Source organism: Ascaphus truei, chromosome 4 (assembly GCF_040206685.1).
Source record: "Ascaphus truei isolate aAscTru1 chromosome 4, aAscTru1.hap1, whole genome shotgun sequence".
Classification (NCBI taxonomy): Eukaryota; Metazoa; Chordata; class Amphibia; order Anura; family Ascaphidae; genus Ascaphus; species Ascaphus truei.
The window spans coordinates 320,104,149-320,127,305 of NC_134486.1; the positions used below are offsets into that span (position 1 = coordinate 320,104,149).

A 23,157-nucleotide genomic window follows, 5' to 3' on the forward strand; every position below is an offset into this window, starting at 1 on the left:
CAATGTAAGAATGATTTTTGTGGTCCGTCAGGATCGAAATGGGTTCCTTGGTTCCTTCCAGGAGATGTCTCCACTCTTGTAAAGCCATCTTGATGGCTAACAATTCCCTATTCCCCACGTCGTAATTTCTTTCTGCAGAAGAATTTTTTTTAGAAAAAAACCCACAGGGGTATAATTTGTCCTCGGGGGTGGTCCTTTGAGAGAGAACCGCACCAGCTCCTACGTCGGAGGCGTCAACTTCCAAAGTAAAGGGGAGGGTGGGGACGGGAGGTCGCAGAATGGGAGCCGAGACGAAGGCTTTTTTAAGAGATTCAAAGGCCCGAGTGGCCTCCAATGGCCATGAGGACGGATCGGCCCCTTTATTGGTAAGGGCCGTAATGGGTGCCACCAAGGTAGAAAAGCCAGCAATAAATTTCCTGTAATAGTTTGCGAAGCCGAGGAAACGCTGAATCGCTTTTAAGGAGTTAGGTTGAAGCCATTCGAGTACGGAATTGAGCTTCTCCGGATCCATGCTGAAGCCTTGATCCGAGACAATGTATCCCAGGAAGGTAGTGGAGGATTGGTGAAAGACACACTTCTCCATCTTGGCATAGAGCTTATTGGCCCGTAAACGAGAGAGCACCATCTTGGTATGACGAATGTGTTCTTCGAGGGTTTTTGAAAAAATGAGGATATCATCCAAGTAGATAATCACAAAAGAGTTCAATAGGTCACGAAAAACCTCATTCATAAAGTCTTGGAAGACTGCAGGGGCATTACACAACCCGAACGGCATCACCAGGTACTCATAATGACCGCTGCGGATGCGAATCAGGTTGTATGCTCCTCGTAGGTCAAGTTTGGAGAAAATGGTGGCGCCTTGCAGCCTATCAAAGAGCTCTGGAATAAGAGGCAAAGGGTAGCGATTTTTGATGGTAATTTTGTTTAGGCCACGGAAATCGATGCACGTGCGAAGCGTCCCATCCTTCTTCTTTTTTACAAAAAAGAATCCTGCTCCAGCGGGACAGCTAGATTTCCAAATGAAGCCCTTTAAAAGGTTTTCGGAGATATACTCAGACATGGCCTCAGTCTCAGGCAACGATAACGGATAAGACCTGGCTTTGGGAAATGGAGCACCCGGAATTAAGTCTATCGGGCAGTTGAAAGGGCGATGAGGGGGAAGCTCCTCGGATTTGGCCTTACTGAAGACATCCAGGAACTCCGAATAGACGTCTGGAAGGGTGACGTCTTTTGGAGACGAGGTCTCCAAGACGGCCAGTACCGCAGCGGGCGGAGCAGACACTTCCACTTGGGAGGATCTCCATAGAACAGGAACTTTGGCAGTCCAATTGATGATGGGATTGTGTAATTGAAGCCATGGTAGGCCCAGAATGATTTGAACTGAAGGAGAGTGGATGACATCAAAAGAAATAATTTCAAAATGTCCATCATTCATGGAAAGTTCTAGGGGAAGTGTCTCCAAGGTAATAAAAGCTGGCTGCAGGGGTCGACCATCAATAGCCTCTAATCTGACCGGAAAGGCCTTCTCCCGGAGTGGAATGTTGTGCTGGGTAGCAAACGCCTGATTTATGAAATTCCCTCCGGAACCGGAATCAAGGAAGGCTTGAGCAGGGGTCTGGATGTTTGCGTGCTTTAGGAGGACCAATAATAGAAGACGTTTAGGAAGATGCTGTGAGGGAGAAGCAGAGATGGTACCCAGTGAGATTCCCCCATACCTCACTGGGCATTGGCATTTCCTGGCCTCAAAGGACAACGTGGCAGGATGTGCCCAGGAGAACCAGAATAGAAGCACAGGTCCTCATTTCTCCGACGTAGTCGCTCCGTAGAAGGAAGGTGATGAGTGCCCAGTTGCATGGGTTCTGGAGCTTCCAATGCAGGCAGAACAGGGAGTGGTGATCTGGAATTAGAAATCAAAGAAATAGCAGTACGAGGACGTGGACATTGCCGTTCAGCCCGCCTGTCCAGAAGTCTTTGATCCACCCAAACGCACAAAGCAATTAATTCCTCTAGTGAGGATGGCCTCTCACGAGCCGCCAACTCGTCCTCTAAGGTTTCCGAAAGCCCCTGCCAGAAGGCGGCGGAGAGAGCCCCATCGTTCCAATCAGTCTCTGCTGCGATAGTCTGGAACTCCAGCGTGTAACGTACCACTGATCTCCGACCCTGCGAAATATGGAACAAGGAGGATGCCGCCATATCACTGTGTCCTGGGGTGTCAAAGACTAAACGAAATTCTCTTTTGAAAATAGAAAAGTTATAAGTGAGTTCAGGTTTCAATTCCCAGATTGGTGAAGCCCAGGCCAGGGCATCCACGGTGAGAAGGGAATTCACATAAGCTACCTTTAGTACGATCTGTGGGGAAGCGAGAAGGCGACAGTTCGAATTGTATCTCGCACTGGTTTAAGAAACCGCGGCATGCAAGCGGATCCACTGCGTATTTACTGGGCGTAGGAATCCGCAACTCCAAGGACCCTGTTCCTTCACGGGATACTATGGAAGAGGAAGTGGGGACATTGCCCTGGGGAATCTGAAGAGAGGGGGTATTAACTTGCTGGTTAAGGGAAGAGAATTGGTTATCCAAAAAGTTAGTGTTTGGAAATGGTGGTTAAGGTATCTTCCACCTCAGGGGAATCTGGGTCTGTTGGGCTCTGCATAATGTAACGCTCGGCCTGCCCACAAGCCAGACGAGACCCCGGGACTGAGGTGGAAAGGAGTAATACCACATACCTAACTGTAAACGGGGGCACGGCCGGAGTGTGGAAGTAGCGTAGATGGTCCGGGTAACAAAAATAGAAATGATACCGTACTTGACAGCTCGGGCGATGAAGGGTAAAGTTCGTAAGCCAAGGGTCGTGGGTTGGAGAGAGCAGCGTAGTAGATTGTCCGTGAGCCGTGTCCAGGGGTTGTAGAAGTCTGCAGTGTAGAAAGTCCAAAGGGTTCCAGAGAGCAGCGTAGTAGAGTCCAAAGCAAAAGGTCAAATCCAGGGAGGTCAGCAGAATTGCCAGGAACAGTAACAGACACTGTAAAACAAGAGAGGCCAGGCAACAGCAGACAGCACCAAGGTACAGAAGCTATGCAGAGCAAAGAGGAAATGGTGAAGGGGGATTAAATAGGGGGCTGGGACCAATCAGAGTGAGGGGAGGGACAGCGGAGCGGCCCGAGTAAGACCCAGATAGGAGAGAATTACCAGAGGCTTTCGGAGTGGTCTGAGCAAGGGGAGGGACGGACAAGGCAAGGAACAGAAAGGGAAGAAGGACCTGGGAGGCGTAGCTGATGGGCCAGGGGTGTGCAAGGTACATGGGCCGAGTCAGAGGAGGCGGAGAGTAGGAGAGACGTACCGGAAGATTTGGGAGTAGTCTGAGCAAGGGGAGGAGCAGAGGGACGGACAGGGGAAGGGTCAGGTGGGGAAGAGGGACCTGGGAGGCGGAGCTGACGGGGCAGAGACACGCAAGGTGCGTGCGCCGCGTCAGAGGAGGCGGAGTCTGGCGCCAACTAATGGCGCCCTGGGTCTGCGCGCGCCAGTAGGGGTGACGCGCGCGACCTGGAGGTGCGGGGGCAGCCACCAGTGGCGAGGGACGCCACCAGTGGCGAGGGACGCCGCCAGGGAGCCCTGACAGCCTGTAATAAAGGTAAGGAGGTGCTGGAAGCGGGTATACCCGCAGCGCGGATCCTTACACCTTTTTAGACTTAATATCAATAACTTATTTTCTGAGCTCCTGAGAGATTTATTTTGCTCGTGGCATGACATGTTCCCACACACCTGAATGGTGAAGATAAAACTCACGTTTCTAATCTTTATATAGGGTGGGGCCTCCCAAAGTCACCTCTGAAGATCTACCTTATTATTTAAACGCCTGATTCTAATTATCCTCTTTAATTTAGTTGATAAAACCAGGGTTTCACTTTTGCATGTACCAAGACTCTTAATTACTAATTGTTTGTATTGGATATTTGAGTAGGTTATCATGGAAAATTACTTATCATTCGGGCTCACAAACTTTTTCTCGCCACTGTAAATAAAGACACACACACACACACACACACACACACACACACACACACACACACACACACACCCCTCTTTGTGGGGTGTGCTACTTCCCTATCAAAGTGTAACCCTAACTACAACCGTGAAGCTCAACCTGCGAGAACCCCTATAGCTCCAACCCCTCCCAACAGGGCTCACAATTTTCAACTTGTCCCAGTATCTGAAAAGGAGATTACACAGGTGCTCCTCACTTTAAATCTAAACAGCCAATGTGGACCTGACCTAGTGCAATCAAAGTTTGTACAACTCTGTGCCCCAGTTATTGCCATACCGCTTGCCTCCCTAATCAACTGTACTTTGTCTTCAGACCATATCCCACAGTTTTATGGATGTGGGTATTTGGCTTGACACCCATTTAACATTCGAGTTGCATATTTATACTCTTGCATACAAAACCTATGCCAAACTAGCTGTACTTTATTGGAACAAGTCCTCCCTAAGCCAGCTGGGCAGAAAGATGCTAATGCCAATCGACAGACTATTGGGACATAGTATATGGTACAGCACCCTAAACGCACTCTACAACTCAATATGCCGCTTTATCCCACAATGTAACTACAATACACACCACTGCGGAATGCTCCAAGAGCTAGATTGTCTGTTTTGAGCCCAGACACAAGTACATTTTCCTGTCTTTCCTTCAAACACTTTCTGGACAATTTACCCGTCTATCTGAACAAACTTCTCACCCCTACCACACGCAGCACTTATCAACTGCGATTGGACTCCAAGAGACAGATTACGGTACCAACGTTCAACAAGGAATCTGGTTGCTCCTCCTTTTACCGTGCACCTCACAACTGGAACAACCTACCAGGGACTGTCCGCTCCAGTTTAAGTAATTTCAATACTTCAATTGTTTCAGATTTTAATCTAGTCTGTAACTGTTATATACGCCTATTACATATGTTCTCTTTTACTATCCATGAAATGTCTTTAAAGTATAACTCTGTTCATTTAATGTAACCATGTATTGTCATAATAACACTGTGCCCAGGACAGACTTGAAAACGAGAGGTAACTCTCAATGTATTATTACTGGTAGAATATTTTATAAAGTGAGTCAGCTTGATGTGATTAACCCCTTTCACATAAGTCACATGCACCGACGTGTGGTGTTTGTGCCAGTTCCCCTCTTTTTTTTCTTCTAATAAAAATGGCAGAATAAAACACTCCCCTCTCCCACCCCGCGCCCCCATACATCGCCTCATCTCCCTGTTATTCTAAGCCAAGGGTGCCGCAGTGCAGTGTGCCATAACTTGTTGCCAAAGCTTGTCCTAGGCCCCAGGAGGCAACACCGCATGCTGCTCAGAAGGCTGTGGTGTACGCTGCCTGAAGACACGGAGGCTATAAACCGCCTCTCCTCTCTCAGCCCGGCACAGAGGAGAGAGTGAAGACTCTTCATCTCCAGCGCAGGATGCCCTTGCTGAGTAGCTGACTTTAGGTCAGTAGTGGCAACTCCAGTCCTCAAGGGCTACCAACAGGTCAGGTTTTAAGGATATCCGTGCTTCAGCACAGTGGGCTCAGTTGACTGAACCACTGACTGAACCACCTGTGCTGAAGCAGGGATATCTTTAAAACCTGACATGTTGGTGGCCCTTGAGAACTGGAGTTGACCACCCCTGCTTTAAGTGTTTAGCAAGAGGGGGAATAGTGATTGCTTTGTGTGGGGAGGGCAAACATGTGGTGTAAGAGAAGGGGGGTGAATGCAGATTGTAATATTGAGAAAGTGGACGAGTGCTGTGTGATAATGGGGGATAAATGTGAAGTGTGTGTTAAATAAAAGTGTAAGTATGATGTGTGCAGCTGAATGTGGAATGTGTGCGAGGAGAGTATGAGTGAGGTCGGTGATCAGGGGTGTCTCCAGATTAAAAAAACCCTTCAGGGTTGCCAAATCTTAAAGGTTGAGAACTACTGCACCAAGCTGTGACACTGCACGACTTACGGTCTCCTCTTGTCTGTTCAAATTATAGCCGATAGATTAAGATAAATTAACTTTGCCATGGCCTCCGGGATCTATCACGGGGATCTGAAATGCGTCCACCCTCTTCAAAGGCTGCAGATTTTCACGTCGGGGGGGGGAAAAAATGGGAATTTGTACAAGAACCTCGACAGAATCTGTTTTGGATATCCCAAAATCCACCTTTCCCTGAGAAGCAAAAGCCTTGGACAACATCCTAAATCAATTATTACTGGACAAGGTAATAAAAAAAAGTTGCATATTTTTAGAGAACAGACTTTTTATCCAGAATCTTGTGGGTCAAGAAGGCATTTGGAGAGTGGTATTGGATCTCGGTAGTAAATGGTTCTTTCTACATATTAGAAAATTGAAGATTGTGTCTCTGAACAACATAAGTCAAGCCCAGTTATTGGTTAGTGTCAATGGATTTTAAGGGTGCATACCTGCACATACAAGTGCGCAAGATCACCAAAAATTTGAGATTTACAGTAAGCCGAAGACCGTACCAATATACCGCCCTTCCGATCAGCTTGGTAACTGCTCCCTGGAAATTCACCAAGGTGTTGGTGACATCAGGTGCTGAACTCAGAAAAAGAATGAACTCGGATTTATCCTTACGTAGATAAGATGCTGATAACATCTCAGCAGAGAGATATTCTGATACAGCATACGCAGAAAGTGATTGTGTTCCTGGAGCAGCACGTATGGATAATAAACTCCCACAAGAGTCACTTAACTATTTCTGTCCTTAACGTTTTTGGGAGTCATATTCCAAATGGACCATGGAAGGTCTATCTTAACCCATAGTACTGGGCTGCACAACTTGTACAGTGGGAAGGGCCGAACTGTTCCAAGGAAAAAAGATTTGGGCCGCACGGGTAAAATCATCATCATCTCTCCTCCAGCACCTCATCATCCTCATATATACCTCCCCCAGCACCCTTCATCATCATCATCCTCATATCTCCCCCCAAACCCATCATCAACCTTTTTGAGACTCCCCATCGATCTCTCATACCCCCATCTCTTCCCCTCACCCATACACATAATACTCCCCCTCCACATCAAACACACAATACCACCTGCACACCACACACATCCCATCCCCTCTGCACCTCACATCACTCTCCCCCTGCACCTCACATCTCTCCCCCCTGCACCTCACATCACTCTCCCCCCCTGCACCTCACATCACTCTCCCCCCCTGCACCTCACATCACTCTCCCCCCCTGCACCTCACATCACTCTCCCCCCCCTGCACCTCACATCACTCCCCCCCTGCAACTCACATCACTCTCTCCCCCCCCTGCAACTCACACCACTCTCCCCCTCACAAGGAAAACCCCCCTGCCCATTCCAGCAGCCCCTTCATATGCCAGCAGCCCCCCCAGCCCATTCCATGTCAGCAGCCCCCCCAGCCCATTCCATGTCAGCAGCCCCCCCTCTCCCATGTCAGCAGCCCCCCTCCTCCCATGTCAGCAGCCCCCCTCCTCCTCCCATGTCAGCAGCCCCCCTCCTCCCATGTCAGCAGCCCCCCCTCTCCTCTTCCTCCCATGTCAGCAGCCCCCCATGCTTACCTGACGATGGTGGCGGCGGCAGGGAAGCGTGAGGGAAGCGCACTCTAGCAGCAGACCCGGAACATAAGGCCACTCCAGAGAAATGTTATGGATCAATGGGACAAAGATCCAAGTCCCTACACCAAAAAGTATGTGTATCAACTAAGCGGGATGTAAAATGGTGGGAGAATCGGCAGAAACTAGAGAGCACTTTTTTCTCCAGGAAGAAACCTGGTTAACTATCACCACTGATGCCAGCAAGTCTGGTTGTGGAGCACTGATGGGAACTTCATTATCACAAGGAATTTGGCCAAAATCCTATAGCAACTTCTCAGCAGATATGCTAGCGTTTATATGCATTTAAAAAAACAAAACGCTGTTCTTTAAAGACCAAGTTCAGGGAACAAACATAAGGATTGAATCAGACAACCGCACGACTATCAAATACGTTGAGAAGCAAGGGGGAACCAGAAGCTCAAAGCTTCTAGCTCTGGCAGCATCAGTTCTTTTTTGGGCAGAAGGCAATCTCATCAATATTACAGCAGTTCGTATTTCCGGACCCCACAATACGATGGCTGATGTCCTAAGCCGAACCATCATCCACCTGGGAGAATGGAAACTGAACTCGCAAGTATTCTAACAGTTACTAGTTCGGTTTGGAAAACCCCAAAATAGATCTTATAGAAATACATCAAAGCAAGAAGGGTGAACATTATTGCTCAAAGTACTCACTATCTTACCGTAAGTTGCGCATGTCACACACTATCCGGTGGAAATTCGCTCTAACATGTATAGTTCCAACCGATACCTCATAACGAAAATCCTACGAAAGATAAGAGACAAGGTAGTAGTAATACTTACATGGCTATAGATGATATGCTTTCCCCCATCGGGTGAATATTGAGCTTGATGTTCCTTGGCATTTTCCCACAGTCTCAAACTTCTGAAACAAGGCCAGTACACAAAACCAAAGAAATTGTCCCATGCAGCATGGAGGTTGAGCGGCAAGCGTTAAAATAACAAAAGGACTGTTCCAACAGAGCAATAAGAATTCAGTAAGCCTGAAAATTGTTAACCTCGTCTAGTTATCGTGTCTGGCGCTGTTTTCAGGAATGAAGTAGGAAAATGTCAATCGATTTTTGTTTTTCAATCCTTCCTGTGTCAGTCACCCTGGTTGAATTTCTACTGACTGGGTTTAGTAAAAACCTCAGTTTAAGTTCTTTAAAAGTCAAAGTGTCAGCCTTGTCTGCTTTTTTAAGAAGAGAATATAGCATCAGGTAAATTTAGTGCTGAGTTTTCTACAGGCGGTCAGGCACCTGAGACCTTGAATAAAATTTATAGTACCAATGTGCGAACTTTAGGGTGTTAGAAGCTCTAGTAATTCATCTGTTCGAACCATTGCAGCAGATATCATTACTATTAAAATAGACATGGGGTGCGCAAATTGGGGTGCGCAAAGTGCGTGAGATTTTCTGGAGGTGGGTAGGGTTGCCAGGTGTCCGGTATTGAACCAGACAGCCCGGTATTTGTTTACTCTGACCGGTAAAAAATGAGAATACCGGACATGTGTCCGGTATTAGGTCTCCAGACTTGGTAAAACACACACAATTGCAACCAATTAGTAACCAGTTGCGGGATTTCCCCTGAGAAGGGATAGAGCAGGGCAGCAGCTGCTAGGTGTCTGGGCAGCTTCCTCTATCTTGATTGGCTGCTGGTGTGTAATGGAGCCAATTAGGAGGTGGCAGGAGCCTGGGGGTGGGGCCAAAGAGCAGAGGAAAAACATGGAGCAGAGAGGTGTGTGTGTGTGTGTGTGTGTGTGTGTGTGTGTGTGTGTGTGTGTGTCTCTCGCTGTCCTGTGGGGGTGATAATGACGGGGGGGGGGGGGTGAGGGGATGAGAGGGGTGGGATGGGGAGAGGATGAGGGGTGCAATAATCTTGGAATTTGTGGGTGGAGCATTAAATAAGATTAGTATTGCTCACCAAGTACAGTATGACTGCAGATCAGTTATTTATAAATAATCTGACCATTAAGTAATTTGTTCTCAATTTCACTCAAAGCATGCACCAATTTGCACTATTTCATATTCTATTTCCTAAAAAAAAAATCCTCTTAACGGCACTCCCTCCCAAGACTCCTCCCCAGATTTTTTATGAAACAGAATATAAATTGGTGAATACCTGGAGTGAAATGTAGAAAAAATGACGTAACAGTCAAGTAATTTCTAAATAACATTGTTCCCCACCAACGATTCTCGCACGCGTCGCACCTTCACCAGGAGCTTGTGGTTTCAGTCACGTGACACGCAAGGGAACCAATCACGGATTGGATCCCAGCAGCCAATCCGATTCCCCCCTTTGCTCCGATTCTCCCCCCCTCTGATTTCTCCCTTCTGCTCCTCCGATCCCCCTTCCGATTCCCCCCTTCTGTGATCTCTGATCTCCCCCCCTGATTCCGATTCCCCCCTTCTCCGATCTTCCCCCCCCTTCCTGATTCACACACCCCCGTGTGTATGTGCCTGTGTGTGTATGAGTGCCTGTGTGTGTCCTTCCCTCTGTGCTGTTCGCCCCTGGGACTCCTGGCTTCAGAGTGCGAGGGGCTCCGGGAGTGAGAGAGGGACCGACGTGTGGGGCCCTGCTCAAACCATGCCCCCCGGTCCGGCTCCCGCTCCCTACAGACCGCAGGTAGCAGCAGTCAATTGCCTAGCAGCGCGCTGCCTGCATGCAGTGCGGGCGCGCTGACTGAGGGAGCGGGGCCTTAGCCTGTCGCATTTTCCATCCAAAAGTAGTCTCCTCGCTTCACCTCAAATTGAGATCATTATGCCTGAATTCTGCTTATCCTAAGCAGGCGAGACTACATAGCTTAGATAGATATAGGGCCTCATGCAGAGAGCAGCGCTATGCAGAATTGGAGAGGGGGAAAAATTTTACCTTTTTTGGAGAGTTTTTATGTCCATATGCAGAAAGGGCAGAAAACTGCATTTACAAGCCTTTCTGCATATGGAGAGTTTCAACCAGCGCTATTAGCGCTGTTGAAACTACTGGGGAAAAAATCGCGTTTTTTTTTTTTCCCTCTCCACCGGCCGCGGAGCGCCAGCTGCTTGGTGGAGAGGGAAAATGTTGAAAATCGCGCCATTTTTTTGCCGCGAACAGCCACTAGATGGCGATCGCGGCTCTCTGCATACGGCAGAGAAAAAAACTGGAGAGAATTTAAACTCTCCAGACGCGCGGCGAATTTGAAAGGGAAAAAAAAAAAAAATGGCGCTTTTTTTTAACCTTGCCGGTTTCTGCCTTTCTGAAGGCAGAATCCGCCAATTAATGCCGCTTTCACTTTTTGCGCTGCTCTCTGCATGAGGCCCATAGTAAGGTGTTTGAAGGTAAACTTACTAAAAATTCAAAATACACCCCCCTCTCCCCCTCCCCCCTAATTTATCTTCCTTTGTTATTTTATCAGTATTATTTGAGGTGTTATTACTGTTGGTTTAAGAGAATGAATGCAGATTACAGAATGTTATGAATTATATATGTAAAACTCAATAAAAACTTAAGTGGATTTTTTTTTTTTCAAAATACAGAGAAATCGGATGGTTTACTTATAGTCCACAAAAGATTCTAGAAGAAGATAGCAACCTCAAGGGCAACCATATCACAATGGATTACTTCATTTATCAAATATTTGACCAGAGCAGGTTCTACCTCATGGGCATTCAGAGTCCAAGCATCTCTCGGGTACATTTGTGAAGCTGCAGTCTGGTCCTAGTTCACACTTTTGTGAAATACTACAAGCTGAACGTGCAAGCTTTGGCAGGAAAGTTCTGCAAATTATTATGGAATCTACAAACCGTTAACTAAAAATGGTGTATCCTTGTTCCCCTACCATAATGTGAGCTTTGGTATATCCTAATTAGTACCCACTGCCCTGTGGGGAATAGCAAAATAGAAAATGTATTCATCTTACCGTAATTTTCTTTTCCTGTGCTCCACTAATCGCAGTGGGATCATCATACCGTCCCTGTAATTAATGTCTATCAGTTATGTTTATAGCTATGTGAGAATCCGAAGACTGCCTCTGAAGAAGTTTCCTGTCCTACCCATGCTGTGGGAGGAGCTAATCCCAATTAGTACCCACTGCCATTAGTGGGGTACAGGAAAAGAAAATACAATGAACTGAAAACATTTTTTTTTTTTTTTTTAAAAGGTGCCAATTTACCGAACTGTTTCAAAACATTTAGTATAACCAATGCTTTTTTAACGGTTAAAAGATTTTTACACATGGTTAACTAGGTGCAAATGAGTTAACCAAATCAAATATGTAGTTGCAAAATGCTTCAAGTTATATACCGGTCAGATACCTATATTAAGGAAATAAAGCAGGAATCTGTTTGAGATGCAGTGCAATGCGGTTGCAGGTACCTCTGGCATTGAAGGGGTTACATTGGGGTCTCATTGCTCCGTGTGTGTGTGTGTGTTCTCAAGCTGATCACTTTATCTCTGCATGCCTACGTTATTCACCTGCCACTGTGTAATGATAATATCATTGTTGTAATTGAAAGGCGCTGTATATATTTACAAGATGTTATCTTTGTTATGAATACCCAGGAACTGAAGAAGAGGAAGTGTCCCAGCTATCACCGAGTACAGCACAGGCTGCTGCCTGAAATCTGTCATTGGCAGTTACAATAACTAAACTGTTCCTGTTACATCCAAATAATTTAGTATTTTTGTAGTGGTTTTCAGTATTTCTCTTTGGGCTAAAAAGATTGAGATTAACACGTCTGTTTTCTGCAGCTAGAACACCTAAATAAATAAAAACTAAACACACACATTTTTCATTTTTAAACAAATTTACACAAGTAGAATACTTTCCCCAAAGCTTGAAATGAGTGCAATGACCAGCACAGGGAGTGTAGATCTGTAAATGGAGATTCCAGTTTCGGATTTGTGAATATATGCAAGTTCGGAAGTCTGTTTTTAGGATAATCTCACAAAGGAGCAGATTCATCAAACTCTGGTGTGTGAGGTAACATGTATCACACCCTGTTCTTACCATTCACGTTGATGCAGGTTATTGATAGATCGAGGTGCAAAAACCCCGTATCTGAGCTTGCTAAAAGACAAGTAAAATCCATGAAAAGATGAACGTTCAATTTTCCTACGAATTTGCAGTTTGACGACCAATGTGGAACTTTTTTTTGTATTTTGAGCAATTATACCAAAATGGGATAGTGAGCGCCCAGAGCAGTACTTACATTCCTTTATAATGTTAAAAATCACTGGTTACGTGCAAGATTATGGGGACTTTGTATGGCCAAATATTTTATGCAGCTTTGAGCCTTGCAAAAGGAGTGAGTTTTGGCTGCTTTAAGGGTCATGTGTTTTAGCTTGTGATTAGGAGGAGTTTGGGGAAAGCATATTGTGGGAAGCATCACATTTTCCATGTGGACCTGCAGTTCTTTTCACTGTGCTGAATGTGCAGTCATGCTGCCTCATACTGAACTTGATCTAGAAGTGGGATACGTTTACTGATGTCACAATGAGATACTTGTCAGGCGTTTGAAACACATCACCCCATAATTTATTAACCTCCATCAAGGAAGTCTGTTTCCAAAAGAGAGTAGGTAATCCACTGACTGGAACAAATGCTGCCCGCCGTGTGAAACCCATGCATTGTGCTAGGAGGGCCTGCAGCTCATTGCTTTGGCATACAATGGATTCACTCTCACTGCTGTGAGTAAAGTCTTCACATTATAAACAGGATTAGGGCTTCTGAGGCCTGATTTTTCTTTACATTTTCTGATTTCAAATTCATTTTAAATAGTGTTAGTGCGATGACATTCAGCATGGGTGATCAATCTCTGAACTGTTCCTCAATCATGTTGGGTTTTTATTCTTTAAAGGTTAAAAAAATAAATAATAATGAACCAGTCCTGCTTTTGAGCTGTGCCACAAGTCTGTTTTTTGTTCAAAATCCTTTAGTGAAATGATGTATTCTTCCAGAAGAAATAAACACTGCATTTTGTTTTAATCTGAAGGTTTAGTCAGAGATGTTTACTTTCTAGGGCAGAGGTGTCCAACTCCAGTCCTCAAGGGCCACCAACGGGTCAGGTTTTAAGGCTATCCCTGCTGCAGCACAGGTGGCTCAATCAGTGGCTCAGTCATTGACAAAGCCCCTGATTGAGCCACATGTGCAGAAGCAGGGATAGCCTTAAAACCTGACCCGTTGGTGGCCCTTGAAGACTGGAGTTGGACACTCCTGCTCTAGAGGATACCCTTTTAAAGTGGGATACGTTAAAGCAGGGATGCGCAAAGTGGGGAGCGGTATATTTTCCAGGGGTGGAGTGGCGGCTGCAGCGGGACCCCGCGAGGCCTCTGCAGCTTCTTTCACGTGGTAACATGCCCCCGCGATGTCATTTGACGCCGGAGCCAAGCAGGAGGGGGGCGCGAGCTGAGGTGTGAGAAGGCAGGGGGGCGCAGGATCAAAACTGCACACCCCTGCTTTAAAGGTACACCATGTACTAAAGTGCTGACGACATGCACAGTGATATGTAGAGGAGTTTGCCATCTAATTTTTGGTGCATGATGAGCAAGTAGATAGGGACATAACCATGGTCAAGAGGAAAACTGTGAATTGAACTGCGTTCATCCATGGCAGTGTTCTTGCCGCCAAGCTATTTCTGCAGCATAAGAATAAAGACAGACACACATAGCATGCTCGCTGCTTTCTTCAGTAACTAGTGCAAAGCTCCTACAACATTGTAAGATGCTTGAGCCAGGGACTGCCTTACTTTTTGTATGTGTAAATGTTACAGCACTTGTTATGTTTTTAGTTTGCCATAGAGTTGTAATGGCTGCACAGAGTTGCATTGATTGTTGTTTCCCTATAAATAAGCAGTATTCATCATATAAAAAGATGTCTGTGGTTCTGTACCTTTAAATATATATGGTATGTTAGAAAATTCACACTAAGGTCCATTGTAAGACCTGCAGACATTTTATTCTTCATTTAGTATTTTGAAAAGCTGCATAATAACTATATAAAGCTGAAGATTTGTACTGTATAGGTAAAATGCTGATTTTTCTTTCAAAATATTGCTGGGAAAAAAACGTGATAGACATTTTGTACTAAGGTTTAGATATTAATATAAATTGATGTTTTGGTCCGTGGGGCATGATCCTGAGACGCTTGGGGGAATTCCTACCACTTGGTACCAAACATCAGCTGGTAATAAATGAACTTTCTAACCACACGACATGTTTGTTGCACGACCCTTTTTCTGAAACAAAAACTGCACGCTTTGCAGAGGTGACCTTTAATAGTGACGTCCCTACAATTGGTGAACTTTTTAATCAAATATAGCTAACTTAAAGTACATTTTCAAACATTAATGGCCTTTTTGGTATTGAGATGCTTTGACAGGTTTTTGCAATATACTGTATGTAATATGTTTGTATCTACAGACAAATTCATTGCCACATATTCCTTCTGTGTTAAGCAATTCTGATGAATTCATTAACCGAACGAGTATAGAATAATACATGTGATAGTTAGAATTACACATGAACAGGTGAAAAAATAAAATGTTTTCACAGGAGGAAAATAATTGAAATGTTCACTTCAGGAGTGCTTAGGTTCTAAAGCCGCGCCTATAGTACCGGCGACGCGACCAATGACGTCCGCCGTCGCCATTGCAAAAGATGAATTTCTATTTTAGGCGACGTTGCTGGCTACAAGGCCAGTGACGTCAGAAAAGGGGAAGGGCAGAGGGACGGAGAAGCTCCTGATTGGCCGCAAGGGGAGACCGTCGCCGAAAAAAAATCAAATAACAGTGACTACCAGATTTTTGGTAGCACTGTCGCTCTGTGGCTTTGTCGCCGTCGCGTGAACTATAAGCACTGGCGACGGCGACAATGCATTTGTTTTGACCAGACGGTCGCGTCGCTGGCACTATAAGTGCAGCCTAAGAAAGCTGATTACACTGATACGTTGTTTTAAAATGTATTGGTCTGCTCTGTGTGTACAATATTAGGGCATCAGAGTGAAGTGTGGCCTTTCTAAACTGCATTCTCTCACCCCTCTCACCTGCATTAAAGCCCTGTAGAGCCCGGCTTAACACAATAATAATTTACTACTTGTAATCCGTTTGCAAAATAAAATTCAGTTGCGCCATTTCTTTCTGATCTTTTTTGAAATGGGTACAAACTTGCTGGAAATATTTGCGTGACGGTTGATATCCTAAATCTACCCAGCTGGATGAATGATTTATTTGCAGGGGGGGAGGGGGGGAGTTAATAATTCATGCCAGGGAAACATAATTTGATCATTGCAAAACACCATCCTAATTAGTCTCACCTGGTAGCTTCTGTGGGAAAACGGCTGGAAAAATATAGAGCACTTAGGAAAGAAGCCTGATTTCCCCTTAATAGATGATCTTGCACTGGGTTTTAATGCATGAAAGAGGTGAGTGGTCTTGAACATTTGTGCACAGCAAAACCTACGAGCGGGTTTCATGTGGATCCAATAACTGGTATCACAATCCTCTAAGGGGAATTCATTAAGCACTTAACACATTGAGTGTTTTCTTATAGCTTCATTATATAGATGACAATATGGTAGTGTAGGACTATCTACAGCTCCTAAATCCTTGGCAATTTCTAGAGTATTTTTTTCTTTTATTTGAAAATGGTGATTTATTTCTATGCTGTTCTGATAAGTGCTTTCACTTAACGGCAAAACAGAATATCTTGCCCTGTGGGAAAAGATCACCTAAGTGCTGTTCTGTAGTTTTTATTCACTTTTGATACCAAAGTAGGTTGGGAATGTGAGTTCCTAATAAGCCAGCAGTTCCCTTATAAAAGGTTTTCTATTCACTTTAAGAAACAGAAGAGAGAGAGAGAAAATGTTTTTTTTCTTTCCTTTCTGGCTGATGGGATTTTTGCAACACCACAAAACAAGCTCTTAAGGAGTCAGTGATTAATGCACCTGCTACTTTGCTTGCTAAATACTGATCTCCCTTATTCACAGAAGTGTGATGCAACTAATCACTCGCTATCTCCCATTCAACTATACCTTCGGTGCCGGAACTACCATGGGTGCAATGGGTTCAGGTGCACCAGCGGCCTGACTGCTAGGGGCCCATCTAACCATACTGCGGTCCGCCTGCTTTTTCCTCTTTTTGCTAAAATACGACTTCAGCTGAAAATAAACTGTTTGCGTGTGTGGCATATACTTCTCCCAGTTCCTCTCGTGACCCAACGACAGTGTTTTACAGTTAATTTAAATAATTGTTAGCAGGTATTGCTGCCGATGCCAATTAATAGTGTGTCTCTGTGTGTGTCTCTGTGTACAGTCCGCCCTCTTCCCATCCAGAGTGAGCAATGTTCAACCTCCTTGAGATGTGAGTCATGGCTTTCTGCAGTGATGTTGTAGCAACAATAATACAAGCGCTGACTGCTAGCTAATATGGGGAGGATTACAGTACAGCTGAATATGGGGAGGATTACAGTACAGCTGAATATGGGGAGGATTACAGTACAGCTGAATATGGGGAGGATTACAGTACAGCTGATCTTCCAAGCTGTAATTCTCACATACAGAGGACACTGTGAATGTACGAGGCATAGTGACAAAACCGTGGCTGGATGATTTTAATATTTAACCCCTTGGAGGCAGCAGTGCATTGCACAGTCTCATTGCCCTGACAACCGTTCTGTTCATAAGTGTGTGTGTGTGTGTTTTGCAGGAATGTATAGTGTGTGTGTGTGTGTGTGTGTGTGTGTGTGTGTGTGTGTGTGTGTGTGTGTGTGTGTGTGTGTGTGTGTGTGTGTGTATATCTATATCGCTAGTAAATCTAATGAATTAGATTAATATATTTATATTGGTGAACAAATTGGATATGGCTGTACAAATATAAAAAATAATTATAAATTAAAATAAGCACCACGGTGAAACCCTGCTCAGAACAATAATACCAATGAAAAAAGGGAAAATATATACGAATGTGGTGAACCTAATAAAAAGTCAAACCCGTATGAAGTATAATAAGTTCTTCCATAGTAACGTTGCCAGCACAGTCCTGTATGATGCAGGAAGGGAATGACGTCTGGGGACCGTCGCAACTTCGAAATAGATCAACCACCCATTTTTAGTGGGTGCACTTAACCAAGCTGGGTGATACACTATAGAAAAGAATAGGCAGTCGCAGGTCTTATAAGGTTGTGAAATTAAAAGTTTAATGAAAGAAAAGTCAATGTTTTGGTCCTTTATTGAAACGTTGATATATTTTCTTTCCTTTTTTAAACTTTTTTTTTGCACAAACTTTGATTACCTATTATTTTCTATAGTGTGTGTTTATTGATCTCTCAATAAATAAAGTGTACACCACCCCCCACACCCTCCGAACAGACACACACACTTTACTTAGAGAGAAAATGTATAATTTGTGTGTGTAAATATTAATTTTCAAAATGGTATCTGCTTTGTCGGTGCCCAGAAGAAGCACGAGGGCTATATTTACATGTTTGAAAATAATGTTGCTTTTTTTTAATTTTTTTTAATCTGCTGCCACAAAGGCAAGACAGGAACTCATGATTTTGTGCGTACTTTTATTTCTCTTGTGTTATAGACATCGGGTTCCCAGGGTTGCGTTTTCAGGGGTTACATCATTTAAGTTTTTGTGGAGCGGAAAGCTTTGAAATAATGCTTTGCTTCAGGCTATGTCTTGCCACAGCTGAATGCTGTGCCTGGACACTCGCAAGGTCCTTACCGTTCTCCCAATGGCCTCAACCCGAGGCATCATTAGCCAGCTGCTGCTATTTATATATTTTTAGGCCTTAGACACGTTTTTGAGTAATCTATTAGAATTTATACAAATAACATGTTATATGTATGGATTCTCTGCTGCAGCAGCATACTCACAACCTATGTTTAAAGCCTTGATTGTAAGCAGTATTCCAATTGCAGATTGTTTTATGCATGTGCGTTTCAAAAAGTTAAAGCTAGACTTTATTTTGAATAGAAAAATACTTGATATGACATGGGGAGGTAGAAAAGAATGGCATTGAAATCAAAACATATTTTTTTTGCGGGGGCTTGTTTAAATAATTGCTGAAACACTTTGCTATATCACGTGTAATAAATGTATTAGAAATGGTGGAGGTAGGGTTTAAAATACAATATTATTAAATGCTCATTCCCATTCTTGTGTATCTAATTGCCAGCCTAGTTAATGGTAATAGTGGTCGGGTAGCTTCCCATTGGCAGGCAGCCACCCAGGAATTTCACACCCTCTGTGGGCGTCATATAGTCCTAAATGTGTTTTTGGTTTCCAGTGTTGACCCTCATTTTTATTCCAGTTCCAGTTGCCAATCTTGATTATTATTACTTTCTCTGGAGAGGAGTCCCACCTCCCACCTCCAATACCGGCTCATTGCAAATAGTTTCTTGTTATTTCTGTTTCCTAAATTAGGTGACGTATTACCGGCACTTGGCACCAGACCATTTACTGCAAATATGTCGACGGTTCGGACCGCTGCTGGACAAAGAGATTCCTCAAAGCGTTTCTGGAATACAGACACTAGTGGGAGCCGGCCGCCAATCTCTGCTGCGCACAAATAAAAGTACGACATTTCCCTCAACAAGGCCCTTCCTGTTTCACTTGATGTGCTGCATGTTACGTGGTGGTGTGTTTTTTTACGTTTGGCTGTGTTTTTTTAAAAATACAGGCTGCAAACATGTTGTATGGAAAGGGTCGGCTCTTGCCGCTTTGCACTGTGGAAGGCCTCCAGAGTCGCCGATAAACTACGGAAGCCCAGCAAGCTTAGGTGAGCAAATGAACCAGTCATGGATTACTGCTTGACTTCTATGTCTATCTCTTATCGATCATGTGTTCTTTCTTTCGTTTCTAATTTCTTCCTGGCTATGTATATTTTGTCTGTAATTACACTTTTTTATTTTGTCTGATTCACTTTTACAACTTTCTATTAATAATACTTGATTAAAATACCACTTGTGAGCACATTCACATATCTTAGGCAGGTCTCTAACCCATATGATTTTCACCATTATCTCTTGACATACAATGCTTCAACAGCAGCCAGGGATTCTGATAAATGCAAATGAGCACACAGTGTCGCCTTTTGCTTCAAGTCCATTATAACATGGATCCCTGTAAGCTTGTGCCTTCCACAATACGCAGCTTTTCAGCACAGCCTGGGTTATAGAAGTGCATAGCCAGTAAACCTAATAAAGGGGATGGATATTCTGACTGAGGAGGAGAGGCTAGCTAAATTAGATTTGTTTAGATTAGAAAAGAGGAGTCTGCGGGGATATAACTATATACAAACATATTCAGGGTCAATGCAAGGAGCTTCCAAAAGAACTATTCATCCCACGGGCAGTATACAAATGATATAGCTTAAACTTGGAGGAAAGGAGATTTCAACAGCAACAAAGGAAAGGTTCTTTACCATAAGGGTAGTTAAAACTTGGAATTTGTTACCTTTTGAACATCTTTTTAGAAAGGAAAGGTACACAGGGATATACCAAAGGAGTAAACATCGGGAATGATGTTGATCCAGGGAGAAATCTGATTATTTGGAGTGAGGAAGGAATTTATTTTCCCCCTTATGAGATATGATTGAATAAAGTTTAACTGGGGTTTTTTGTTTGCCTTCCTCTGGATCAATATACTGTAAATACAAATATAGGATAAAGTATCTGTCTACATTTACCATAGGCTGAACATATATATATTTTTCAATCTCCACTATGTAACACATTAATTAAAAACTTATCCTAAGAAATAATTTTTCCATTTAATAAATAAAGGCATTACAAGGAGCTAAATACAGATTTTTGTGTGTGTGTGTGTGTGTTAAAATTCAACATAATTTATGAGTGCACATGAGATGACAGACGAGAATAATGAAAGCCCAGGCTGGCAGTTTGAAAGGAAAGCCGCCTAAAACACAACATAAAAACAGGAAGGAGTTTGTCACTAGATTCATATTATTGTTATTATTATTTATATTGTATTTGCAGCGCAGTACAATGGGGGTACAGAGTTGCATGCAAATAAGGACAAACATGTACAAACAGATACAGGAGTTAATGAGGGTGAGAGTTTACAATCTAGAGGGAATGAGGGACAGTGCTGAAACAGAAAGGTAATGTGGCTCCTCGTTGTTGGATGCAGTATACCTCGGGTTATACTGCTGTATGGTCCAGGCACACAGCTGATCCCATTAAGGTTTGAGGGTCGGGGTGTTTCATAGCGTGGAGATGGGACCAGATGTGCAGCTCGACCAAACGGGTTTGGAGAGGAAGGAGTGTGGGTTGTGTGCGAACAAGAAGTACTGGGAGAGACTGCGATTGATGAAAGTGGGGGGGGGGGGGGGTTTAATGGTGCAGGCTGTTGTTGAATATTAGTTAAGAGAAGTGAGCTCACCGAAAGTTGTAAAGTAATATCCTCCGCAGGTGAAGTTGCTTAAGTATCTAGACGAGGGGTGCGCAAACTTTTGTCTGTGCCCTCGCGCCCCCCCCCCCCATACCTTTTCTTCGGCGTCATGTGACGTGTTGCCATTTCACCCGCGTTGCCATGGCGATGCGTCACCAGAAGTTGCCGGAGGCAAGGTAAGGGATATACATAGGTCTTGCGCGCTCCCACGGCATTTAATTTAAATGTTGTGGGGAGGAGCACAGGGCCTCTGAAGCTTTGGGCACGCTTCCCCCAGTTTGCACACCCGTGATCAGTAAAGACACTGACTGGCACTGAGTTTGAAGCAGGGGAGCCTGGTTCAATTCCTGGTGTCGGCTCCTTGTGACCTTGGGCAAGTCACTTTATCTCCCTGTGCCTCAGGCACAAAAAACATAGATTGTAAGCTCCACGGGTCAGGGACCTGTGCCTGCAAAATGTCTTTGCAAAGCGCTACGTAAAACTAGCAGCTCTATAAATATGTATTATACATGCTATTATAATTATTAACACTATTTTAGTGGTGTGGCTACGCAGCCTATGCTTTTCCCATACTAGGTTCAAATGTATACTTCTAAACAATCACACGACCCCCCCAATAGAAGTGCCTAATTTAACCAGTTGATGCTCTGAGCCTGCAGCTAATAAAGCGTTTATTGGGGGATTGATGACAGCCATATTTTTACCGTTTTCATGGCATATTTTCTATATGTACAAAGGTGGGATATAAGATTCAGTGCCTAGATAATATATACGTATAATTTTTTTCATTTACCTTTTCCTGCATACCTTGGATTACTTATTTGTTGATTTGCATTGTTAATGATTTAGGGTTATTTGCGACTTGTGAAGACACATTTGTATACAACAGCTCACAGAATCTACGTTGACTTTGGTTAAATCATTAACGATTGAGCTGAGTGCTCCCAGAAATGGTTTCTCCCAGATTGTAGGAGCGAGGCAAAATAATTATTTCATACATTGGTTCACTGCACAATTTCATTGACTTAGTGGTACTTTTGATCCCATTTGCATATCTGAACATTTAGCCAAGTAACACAGCTGGGGAATACATTGCTAGGTGTAAGCGTTGGTTACACGCAGTGCACTATAACTCAGACAATTGTTTTTTATTAGATTACCCCTTGTATTCAGTAAATCCCATTACTGCAAATGGTGAGTCTGAAGTATTTTTATGAAAATGTTCATGTAACATTTCTTATTCTGACTTGAGGGGTTATGTGGGAGGAGTAAGAAACATACAGTAGTAAAGCTTCCTGTGGAATACGATAAAAGGGATCACTACACATGATTTTTGATGGGACCGCTAGAAACGTTGTACTTTTTATAAATCCATTTCAGGGTGGGTACATTTTCCGCTCCTTGATCCTCTCCCCTGCCTCTTTACTACAGGACGATGTTTCTTGACCTTTAAGCACAACACTCAGAGCAGAAAATGACTTTAAGCTCCGTGTGCTTTTCACCATTTAACGGAAAATGTCCAGCCCTTTCAGGGACCATTTTTTGTGCGATTTTGCGGCTTAATTTGAAACAAAAGCTCTACCTCCCACATTTTAGCTTTGCCGGAAATAGTTTACAAACAGAGGCAAACTACGTTAATTTCGAGTGAAATACAGCATGATACAATATTAGAATATATATCTATATCATTTTTGTTTCATTTAAAATTCAGTAGGAATTTAGACACGAGTGACTTATCCAATATAAGGATTTTATTTATTTATCAATTAAATATATTTTTAATTAAAAGTGCAATTCTATTTAGGATCAAAATAAACCCAGTGATTTCACAGGTTTAATCTTTCACTGTTGCCTGATTTATGTTAAAAAACCAAAACCAAAAAAAACAAGTTGAAGTATTTTAACACCTTTGCCAGGAGGGGTTCAATCATATTTTTACATTATTAGCAGTTTAAACCCAGGGTGCGCAAAGTGGCACCAAAAGATTTTTCTGGGGGGGGGGGCGGGTGCGGTTGCAAAGGCCCTGCGCTCTTCCCCAAGGCATTAAAATAAAATGCCGGGGATTGCACGAGGCCTCTGGAACCTCAGCTTACCGTGATTCAGGCGGCTTCTTGAAGCGTCTCCATGACAACGCGGTATAAAATG

The 23,157-nt window shown here is 43.8% G+C and overlaps 1 protein-coding gene across 2 annotated transcripts in view; it reads left to right on the top strand.

Moving 5' to 3' along the window:
* Positions 1 to 23,157, top strand: part of PHIP (PHIP subunit of CUL4-Ring ligase complex) — a 171,318-nt gene that overhangs the window by 37,571 nt on the left and 110,590 nt on the right. For both annotated transcript variants that reach the window (XM_075597969.1, XM_075597970.1), the window contains 2 exons: positions 19,024 to 19,174; positions 19,280 to 19,378. In XM_075597969.1, the coding sequence (XP_075454084.1) occupies positions 19,024 to 19,174; positions 19,280 to 19,378 (250 nt within the window). The remainder of the gene's footprint in view (positions 1 to 19,023; positions 19,175 to 19,279; positions 19,379 to 23,157) is intronic.